This window comes from Austrofundulus limnaeus, unplaced genomic scaffold (assembly GCF_001266775.1).
Source record: "Austrofundulus limnaeus strain Quisiro unplaced genomic scaffold, Austrofundulus_limnaeus-1.0 Scaffold3, whole genome shotgun sequence".
Taxonomy (NCBI): Eukaryota; Metazoa; Chordata; class Actinopteri; order Cyprinodontiformes; family Rivulidae; genus Austrofundulus; species Austrofundulus limnaeus.
In genome coordinates, this window is record NW_013952405.1 from 5,391,591 (window position 1) to 5,401,828 (window position 10,238).

At 41.2% G+C, this 10,238-nt stretch overlaps 1 protein-coding gene across 3 annotated transcripts in view; it reads left to right on the forward strand.

Moving 5' to 3' along the window:
• Nucleotides 1-10,238, forward strand: part of arhgef25a (Rho guanine nucleotide exchange factor (GEF) 25a) — a 50,238-nt gene that overhangs the window by 30,268 nt on the left and 9,732 nt on the right. For all 3 annotated transcript variants that reach the window (XM_014018949.1, XM_014018958.1, XM_014018966.1), the window contains exons 3-8: nucleotides 2,532-2,845; nucleotides 3,339-3,437; nucleotides 6,951-7,093; nucleotides 9,327-9,393; nucleotides 9,775-9,878; nucleotides 10,106-10,175. In XM_014018949.1, the coding sequence (XP_013874403.1) occupies nucleotides 2,532-2,845; nucleotides 3,339-3,437; nucleotides 6,951-7,093; nucleotides 9,327-9,393; nucleotides 9,775-9,878; nucleotides 10,106-10,175 (797 nt within the window). The remainder of the gene's footprint in view (nucleotides 1-2,531; nucleotides 2,846-3,338; nucleotides 3,438-6,950; nucleotides 7,094-9,326; nucleotides 9,394-9,774; nucleotides 9,879-10,105; nucleotides 10,176-10,238) is intronic.

Below are 10,238 nucleotides of genomic sequence, written 5' to 3' on the forward strand. Positions count from 1 at the left end.
CACACACACACACAGGAGCACGCAGATGATGCTGCTTATGTTATGAGAAAAACACTAGGACGCCTAAATGTTTGTGCACTGACATGAGTGAGATTTTAGTAATGCACTCTGGATACAGGAGCTCGTTTGAATCGATCCGATTGTGTTTTTCCAGAAAATAAATTCAATAAAACAGTTTTAAACCTCGAGGAGGATTTGAGACATTTTCTCGCTTACAAAACGTGGCAGGTTTGGTTTGGATCGAACTGCTGAGAGCTGAGATAAGATCTCACTCAGTGGGTTTTTGCAAGGATTATTTTGTTATGAACTTGTGCATCAAATTCACAAACTTTRTAGAAAATTCATGCCAAGGAGATTAACTCAAAAGAAACTGAAGATGAGATATTAACACTGATGTTGTTTTCATGCTGTTGAAACAGTTGAAGTTGCTGCTGCATTTAAACAATGAGTGATGACTGTAAGTGAAAAACAGAGAAACATTCCTTTGCTTTAGTATGAGTGGTGGTTTAAGGTCAAAGGTTTGAAAAGTAAAGATAAACGGCAAACATGACAGATCAGATGAGATTCTCCAGATGTACAATTTAGAAGAAGAAACCGAGGAAGGCTGGAGACATTTGTCGTAGTTTGAAGAGGATRGGGCAGATGGGAATTGATTGAAGACAATGCAGAAAAAACAAACAGACCCCAGCGGGGACCGTCTCTCCCCTCCACTCTCCCACCCATACAAAACGATCAAAGCGGATGTCCGGTCAGAGCTAACCCTCGGCTCACTTCCCATGTGCAGCAGAGCAGTTTTCTTACTGAGTGTTGTCCAACCTGACTTTGTGTGACCATGATGTGCCGATATGCACACAATCAAATAATGATTTTAAAAATCACCAACTTCAGGGCTTTTCAACTAAATTGCTCAGGGAGCCACAGTTACTCAAAGCCAACAGCTCAGGGGTCAGACATCAACGGTGGGGTGTGGCTTTATAATAAACCATTATGTAGTTAGAATTGATCACAAATGCGTGAAGCAGTAGCCTGGCCCTTGCCTTCCTACGCAGTTCCACTCAATTCTAGTTTCCCTTCACTGCTCCGTCTGGGACTTCTCCCATAGACAAGGATTTCTTCAGGAGAATTTTCATCTGGGCCAATCAGCAAACAGAAGCCGGAGTTTTGAACGACAACGTCGATTTTCGGCAGTGTCTGCTAGTTAGTTTAGCATACAGCAGTGGAGGAAGTGAATGAAGCCAGTCTGTGTTGACAAGACTTCTAAATTAAATTAAATTTGTCTGACAATGCCTGCAGCTCTCATTTACAGTCGTCTCATTCTGCTCGGTACTTCTCTCCTTTCAGTAGGGTTGTTTACAGCGCACACAATTTCTGGTTAGCTTCCCAGCTTAGCCTCCTTCACAGTGGAGCTGGCACACCTGCGTCGCGGCCAACCGAGCCAATCATTTTAAACTTCAACAGAGGCCACGCCTCCAGCAAGAATCACTTCTCGTACGAAGCAAAGCAAAAGACAAGGGTCTGGTTTTAATCAGGCTAGCGAAGCAGACCAACCTCACACGTTTATCGAGTAAAYGCAGTAGACGGGGGAGACACCATTGTAATTGCACAAATTCAACAGGTAAATTGATGCTGATACACAGACTCGTCTCGATGTATTTGCTCTAAGCTAATTTATGTTAAAGGGGCTGTATCATGTAAAATCAACTTTTTTGAGTTTTATATCATGTTATAATGTTATCCTCTTATCAAAAACATGCCCAGAGTCTTGCTTTGACTCATTCATGCACGTTTGAGAAATCCTGTGGTGTCCTGAGACAGCCAGGCAGTGGAGCAAAAATGACCGGTTGGGACTAGAACCGCCTTTTGGGACCAGCTCCTCCTCTGGGCTGTGTCTCCAAGCCGAGCTTCCTCATCACAGAGCACACACAGCCACCCCCCGCCCCCACCCGTGACTCCTGCAGGCTCTCAGCAGCAACAAAGCAAACAACTGGTGAAACTGAAACTGTCTGCTGAGCTCCTATTACTACTTCTCAGTGCAGCCCTGTTCAGATTCAAAATACTTTTGAGGAAATGTATTTTCAGATGCTAAGTAAACTACGCCGAGCACCCCCCCCCACCCCGCTTCCCATTCTGTGATCCAGAAGAACAATAGCTTTTACCTTTTAAATCAGTTTATTTTGTTGCACTAAATCGTAAATTCACAATTGACTTAAAATCTATTTTATGTTAAATTAAGCTAAGAAAAYATGAAACTGTTTGTGGAGCTCCTTGGGCCAGACAGAAGYCACCTGTGGGTAGGTTATGGCCCAYGGGCCGCCARTTGAATAGCCCAGGTCTACTTCAATTAAACAGTAAAACTTTTACATTGATTGTGCAGATTTATGGTTAAACAGGAAGACGATTCATATGTTCTGTTTTTATTTTGTCTTTTTTTCACTCAAATTTATTGAATGAGGTCTTGATGCACAGTGTTCTCTGCACTGYGACGCAGTACATCCTTATCTCTGGTCACCATTGATTTTTCTTTTCTCTAGACTCGTACTCGGCAGCAGGCAGCGAGGGCAGCATTTCCACCTCTGTGGCGTCGCTGCCCCCACAGCCATCAGGCAGCTCGGCCCCCAGTTCACCGGGCTCCAGACGTTCTGTCAGCACCCTGAAAAAGTGGCTCACGAACCCCGTCCGCAAACTCAGCGCCGGCTCGTCTGCTAAAGGAGATCGTCAGGTCCGGAAGCTTGAAGGGAAACCTCCGCCTCTGCCTCTGCCTTGCCACAGCCAGAGCCAAGAGCTTGGCAGCCCCCCGATGCTTGACGAGACCCTCACCGTTCTACCTGTGACCCACAGCGAACCGGTGAGAAACGGGAGTCAAAACAGCTGTGAAGTGTTTTTTCCTGTGCCGTCACAGAAAGTAATGAAACAAGACATGCACGCTGGATTCAGCGTCCAAGTTTTGTTCTACACATTTCGAGATGAACCACCTCTTAAGTAAACTCAGAGGTCTAAATTATACTCAGATCATCTCGTGGCAAGAACTGGTTCTGAGGTAAACAGTCTTAATTACTGTCTTACATAAACAGAAAGTGCAGCCAGTGTCTTGAACAGCCACGGCTTGTTTACTCAAGAATAACAGCAGAGATAAAAGTTTGACTTCTGAAGTGTCRTGTCAGATTCGCTGCTGGCTCAGCTTCTCTCACTTTGCTGTTTTTCCCGCTCACTTTGTTTTGTTATTTTATTTCAGAGCATGAACGCATAAACATGCTGCAAACATTATGACCGGTGTTGATGTTGTTATTGTTATCCTGAGGATGTGTCTTAGTGTGTGTGTGTGTGTGTTTGTGTTGCAGGAGTGGAAAGATGGCCTGGCAAGTCCTGAGGACCTGTCACCAGCCTCACTACAGCCACCAAGTTCTCTGAGTGGTTTCACATCACTGCCAAACACCCAGGTTTGCAMTCGCACAGCACCACAAAACTCACTCCTGACCTAATCCATCTTTTGTTACATGTTATTTATGTCAAAATAACATAAAACTAATACCATTACAAGCTTAAAAGGATAGTTCAAAGGTTTTGGAAAGGATTTTAAATTTTTTTTTACAAAAGGCATATGAGGAATTAAGACTTTATCTGTATTAGATAATGCTTTAGGCTTGGTAAGATTAGTTTTGACCAGATTGATGAGCTACAGGATAGTCCAGAAGGGGTCAAGATCAAAGTGGCCTACTGCTGTCTTTAAAAAAATCTATTTATGTAAATCCTATTTTATAAGCTCAAACTGTTTTGCAAACCATCCACATTTCATAAGATTTTTATGGTTGTATCAAAAAGAAAATAGCAGCAGCTAATTGTAGCACAGAAACAAACATAAAATGTGGGCGGGTCCAGAGCCGGGAGAGTGACAGGAGGTAAAAACGGACACAGGGAATAGAGAAACTGCTTATACAAGGAAACAATAAACAGATGCTCGCTCTAGGAGGATAAAAATGAATATTCCACAGTAACTAGATAATTTTATCCAGACAGTTTCAGAAACTTCACATCCATAATTTGTTTATTCTGCTTGTTATGTTTCAGTGATTCAGGCAAAACAAAGGTGCTGCTGGTCATTTCATTACATCACATTTTCAGCCCTGGAAGCACATTCAACCCAAAGTTAAACACACCCGTTACACATTCAAGCATGTTCAAACAAAGCAGACTGATGCACAGGGGACCAGAGAGCAACCTGTGTGAGGAATGACTCACATTCAACGTGGCACAAAAAGACATGCCATGAGATAAATGGGAAAGAGCACAAAACAACAGACGAGATGAAAGAKCACCGTGCCGACACTCAGGTTTCCAATTCTTCATCAAACCGTTGCAGTGGKTTGCTGGAGGAAAAGGAGCATCTCAGGTTGGGCCGTTCATGAGGTCGTTTTATTTATCTGTGTAAGTGAAGGCTTGCCTGGAACCCAGGAACACGGCGTGAATGAGCTGTGTCCGAGCCCCATAAATGTGAAACAACAATGATGTTGGAGCATTAGAGGAGCGTCTCATGTTTGTGAATCAACACCTGAGCACTTAAAATGTAATTTCACTTTCAGCAGCACATCAAAGGGCATTAGTGTGATTACATCAGTGGGATGAGGTCAGCACTTTGGTGTTTTTACGGCTTGTCTTTGAAGGCAGAGGGAAAACTAGACAAAAGAGGACAGGCAGCTCCATGGAATCGTGCAGGCTTCTTATTTCATTCACTTACMTATCATCACGCTTTATCATCACATGCCGTATCATCACATACATTGTTAGTCTAATGAAGCAGAATGGAGACTTTCACCGAATGTCAGCACTTGAATAAAACTTGCCATCAAAAACGAATAACGTCTAATATTTATAAAACTGTCTCCTGGACTTAGTGGGGCAAAATGACCCACAGACAAAATATTTTAGGCAGGAAAAGAAATTGTTAAAAAGAGCAAGGCTCTACAGAGCTAGCCAGAGGAATTTTTATTTCTTGAGATGTTATTTTACCGTGTTTGCCCTCAACCGAAGCACAGCTTTGATTTGTGTGTTTACCGCAGGGTTGCATCACCTCTGTTTTTAAATCAAAACCTGTTCCGTTTTGCTCAATAGAAAAAAAAATTAAATCTGCTTGTTTATTGTACTTTATCATTTCACAATGCACCAACTGTTTTTTTAATGAACTGGATGGCAAACACCACAGGTCTCTTATAAGGAAACTATGTAGACGCTACAGAATGTGGTGTGGTGTTGTTTTTGCTGGAAGATGTACGAACTTCTCTGAAAGCAGAATTTGCATGTCATCCTAAATAAGACTTAAACATCATGATGTTCCTGCTGAAAGTATCAACTATTTGCACTTGCAAAACACTACAAACCCCTATGTGAAAATCAATAAGCTAACCATGATGCTAAATTAACAGCAGTGTAAATGTTTATAAAATGCTTGAACTGCGTGAAAAATTTGAGAACCAGTTGTCATATTGTGAATCTTGGTCAAAAATAGTCCGTTTAATTTATATTCAAATGAGTACAATTAAAAAAATATACATATCTTTCAAAAAATTTCCACTTTAATGTTAAAGATCTGTTTGAAATTTGAAGTTGGGTTCATTTTTGACCCCTGATTCTTTTATATGGTGCACCAATCTGATCCAAAGTTAAGTGAATAGTTTGAATAGCTGTTTTATTTTAATGATACATAAATCAATTATCTTGTCATGTTTGCTCTTCTGGGTATAAAGAAGCAAAACTTCTAGTGGAGTGCAAGCAGGGTTTTTTATTTTTGTTTTATCCACTGGGCTTTGCCACGACACATCTGGAAATGATCAGGGAGCCGGGGAGACCTGTCAGCCGGGCTGAAGTGCTCCTAGCAGGGCAAGAGGAGCTGAGGGAGCAGAGGGCCTGCATGAAGCTTGTCTGTCTCTCGTTTGTCTCTGTCTCTTCGTCGCAGTGACAAAACAGAATGTCCAGAACTCGTAGATGCCAACTAGTTTATCAACGATAAGACAGAAGAACAAGTTGAACTAGTCTGGAACCAAAGAGGAAAAATTGCTCCGTTTCTTTCCATTTTCTATGTGTATCTCTATCCAGTCATCTAATTTTTTTAGGCAGCTGTCAGTTTGTGGAGTCAGAGGGATTAGGTGCATGTCTGTGTTGTGAATAGGCTTGTGTGTGTGTTTAAGGTGAGGAGGACTTGCCTGAGTAGAACAAGGGGACGCAGGGATTCATAAAAACAAATGAACAGCTTTTATACATTTATGTGAAATAAGTTGTGAAAGACCTAAAGAGCAGAGCTAAAATGACAGTTTGGAGTAATTTTGCCATTTAACTACATTTTAGTGCAAAGTCTGCTTATTTTAGTAGAAATTATTTGCAAGAAAAATAAAAGATTTGTGGGCAGATGTGAAGCACGAAAGGCCTTTGCACGCTTCACTTCTCCGTGGACAACGACTACGTTTTCCCAGTAACTTGACACAGGAAATGATATCAATTACAGGAAGAAGCTGAAAAGGAGGTCATGTATGCAGCCCAGGAACACAACTGGATAGGTGGCTTTAACCTTGGCTGTTTCCTCTGTGCACTGCAGTCATTCGGTCCAGATTTAAAGAAGCTGATGTAGATGCAGTGGAGCGATGAATCTGTTTGAAAAACATAAGAAATGGGAGACTGCTGAACCCGGTGTCGTCTCCTGTTGCTTGTCGATTCTGCTTTAAGTTTTCTCTCCAATGCGCGGCACAGTCTGGGTCATTAACAGCAGCGATCTGACTCCCATCTTTTTATCTTTAAATCTCTGTTCCCCGTACCCATCTGCGCTCTCTTGTCACCCTGGCAACCCACATCATCACCATTGCTCTTCTCTTTATCTCCCTTTGTTTACTTTACTCCTCGCTCAAGGCCACTGATAAATAGTTTTCCGTCCGTCCACCCATCTTTGTATGTCCTTGTTTCCTCAGGACACCCAGGACACCCAAGACACCCAGTCCACCGGTGTGCTGCCTGATGACAGCGGGTCCATCCTGATGGACGACACCTCCAGCCAGTGGTCGGCTGTGGCGGACACCGAAGAGGAGAGGAGAAGTGCCTTAGAGAAAAGCATGTATGTGACATATTAAACGTATTCAGACAGGATGACAACTACTGCAGTAATGCACTCATTCATTCTCAGCACAAACAGCATTATGTTGGAGTGCAGCTGCCAAATGTCACTCAGAGCGGATTTATTCACAAAGGCTGTTTGCTGTTAGCTGGCACTTATGAGGAGCTATAACCAAGGGGCTTGGTTTGATGATGGCACCTAAAAATAAGCCTGAGGGATCATCAGAGACAATACGATAGCTACATGACAACGACATCATCTCTGCAAATCTGTCCCATTATCCACGCTGTGCCAGTCTGGAAATCCAGAGTAAATCCTCATGATTTACTTCCTGTTAACAACATTTATAATGTATATCAAGGCGAAACATGAAAAACATCTTTCACAAAGAGCATTTAGACACACAACGAAATATTCAGCTGTAAATAGAATAGCTAACAGAAMATTTTAGATGCAGTCACTAGCTGCGTTTCCATTGCCCATGAAAATTAGAATGTCGAAAACAAATTTGCTCAATGGAAACACGTCAATTTTGAAAAAAAAAAAAAACGTACATTTTTCGACAAAATGATTTTGCGCTAGGATGAGGTGGTTTTTCGGCCACATCGAAATTGGTGTATTTTGCAAAACTGCAATGGAAACACTTTTTTCACATCACGAGTCATGTGATCAAGAACCGGCTGTTTCTACTGGCGAAAAAGAAGACAACAGGAAATAGAAGTAGTAGTAAACTCACCAACTACAATTTCCCAAAAACACAGCACACGTAGCCGCTCCCAAGTATAAGGGGCTTGTCGCTGGAAAGCCTCGATAAGACGCCGACGTCTCCTCTGATGATGAGCGCTAGTGTCGTGGTAGCAATATGCTATGTGTTTACATCCATTGCCGCCATGCTAGTAATGACTTATAATGACTTATCATGAGAACAAACATATTCACGTGTGACTTTAATAGCATTTCTTACTTAATGGAAACACTGCAGTTACGAAACAGTTTTTCAACATTAACAGAATATCGACAAAGTTTTGTGCACATTTGCAACACAGCTACTGAATTTAGTGGAACATCTTAACATAATTTTATATTGTGACATCATTTCTTGTGTTTTTTCCTGTAGTTTTAAGGTCTCACCAGACTGTTTAAATCATTTCAGGACCGTATGGGCAGTGTTAAACCACTTGTTCCTTTTAATTTAAAATGTAAGAAATTAAATGTTGGATTTACTTAACCATGTTATGTCAACTGGTTGAGTAAATCCAAAGCGGTATACCYAATTTCTAACCAAAGAACATACTTATTCACCTTTTTACAAGTTACTGCAATAAACATGACAGGCAGTTGACAGCATGCCTTTAAAGAATCCCTCTTTWATAATGTTATTACCGTTGCTTCWATAACAGAACAATTRTCAGAAGAAAATCTATGCTGATTTRAAATATTAATTTGTAGTTATAATYGTGGATGATAGTTTAGATAAGAACGAGGCTGAATAATTGGCCTAATTAAKCTGCAGATTGATTATAGCCAGTCGGTTGTTGCCACTATTTAAATCACTTGCATCGAGCTGATTAACAGGGAAGCACAGTGTTGGTAATCCACCAAAGCTTCTTATAAATTTTGATATTTTCATGAGTGCTTTTTTTGGGTGGACAACCCCCTCCTAAACAAAAATAAACTGATCGGAATTTCACACTAGCTTTTGAAGAAAAAACAAATCAAACAGTGAAAATGGGAAAGTTGACATTTTGAAAGAAACCTGTGTGGATTCTTAAAAGAGCTTGTGCTGTTAGTGTTCACACAAATTGACAGATATAAGATAATAATTATCACCACAGCAAAGGCCTAACAGTTTCCAACACAGGAAAGTAACTGAATATTTCCTTTGCTTTTAACTCCACAGCCTCACAGTTCTCCTCTGCCGTCACATGGATGAATTCTTTTGCTCAACTYTTGTGGTGACATTTGAAACTTGTTATATAAGAACCAAGTGAAAGCAATAAAAACATGAACTRCAGCTGATCAGCTGTTTCCTGACTTCAAAACCTTTGCAGGTTATGGTAATATAATTAGATCTCCCCCCGACCCCCCAGTAGATGTGTTTTCCATACCAGTTCCTGGAAAGTCTGTATGAAAATGTTCATTTTACTTCACTTCAGGAAAAACATTACAACAATTAAAGTGCCGTTGTATGTTTTTCTGCGAAAAGCTTGTAACCTTATTCCTGTATTTCCAGGTATGTGCTGAAGGAGCTTATAGAGACAGAGAAGTACTATGTGGCAGACCTGGGGCTCATAGTGCAGGTAAAGCTCACAATCTGCACAAATATTCGTCCGTGCACTTTATCAAAGAGTCCTCCAAATCCTAATCATCACAATCCCCTCACATCGCTCCACACTTTGGTCTGTTTCCATCCCACCGTCTCCAGTCCTTAAGAAGATTTTATGAATAATAAGCCTGAGGAGTATTATATTACAGAGTCATCCATCTCCCGCTGCCTTAAATAGCTGCAGATATTTTGGTTTCAAGCAGAATTCTTGCCATCTGAAAGTTAATAAAAGCTTAGTAATATGTGAAGTGGGTTTGCCACGATTTGGTGTWGAACAACTCAGCTGTGTGGTGTTGTGTATTTTTTGTGTAAGTATGAACAAGCAGACATCAGCAGCTATTTCCTTCCCCTGCAGGGCTACATGGCCACGATGAGTTCCAAAGGAGTACCAGAGGACATGAAGGGGAAGGATAAGATTGTTTTTGGAAACATTCATCAAATATTTGACTGGCATAAAGAGTGAGTCTCTATATAAAACAATGTTAAAATGTGCATGTTTCAAATGCAAAGTGAAAGGAAAACAGTGATTTGCAGATGTGTTTGTGTCTAAGTGGAGGACAAAGGAACAAAAGTTCACAAATCTGAACTTATTTTTACAAGATGCTTGTGTTTGACTCGCTCTCTCTGTGTGTGTCTGTGTGTGTGTGTGTGTGTGTGTGTGTGTATGTGTTTTTTCCATATTGCAGCTACTTCCTGGGAGAGCTGGAGAAGTGTTTGGCAGAGCCAGAAAGGCTGGCTCAGCTCTTCATTAAACATGTAAGTATAAATATCATACACACACACACACACACACACACACACACACACACACACACACAC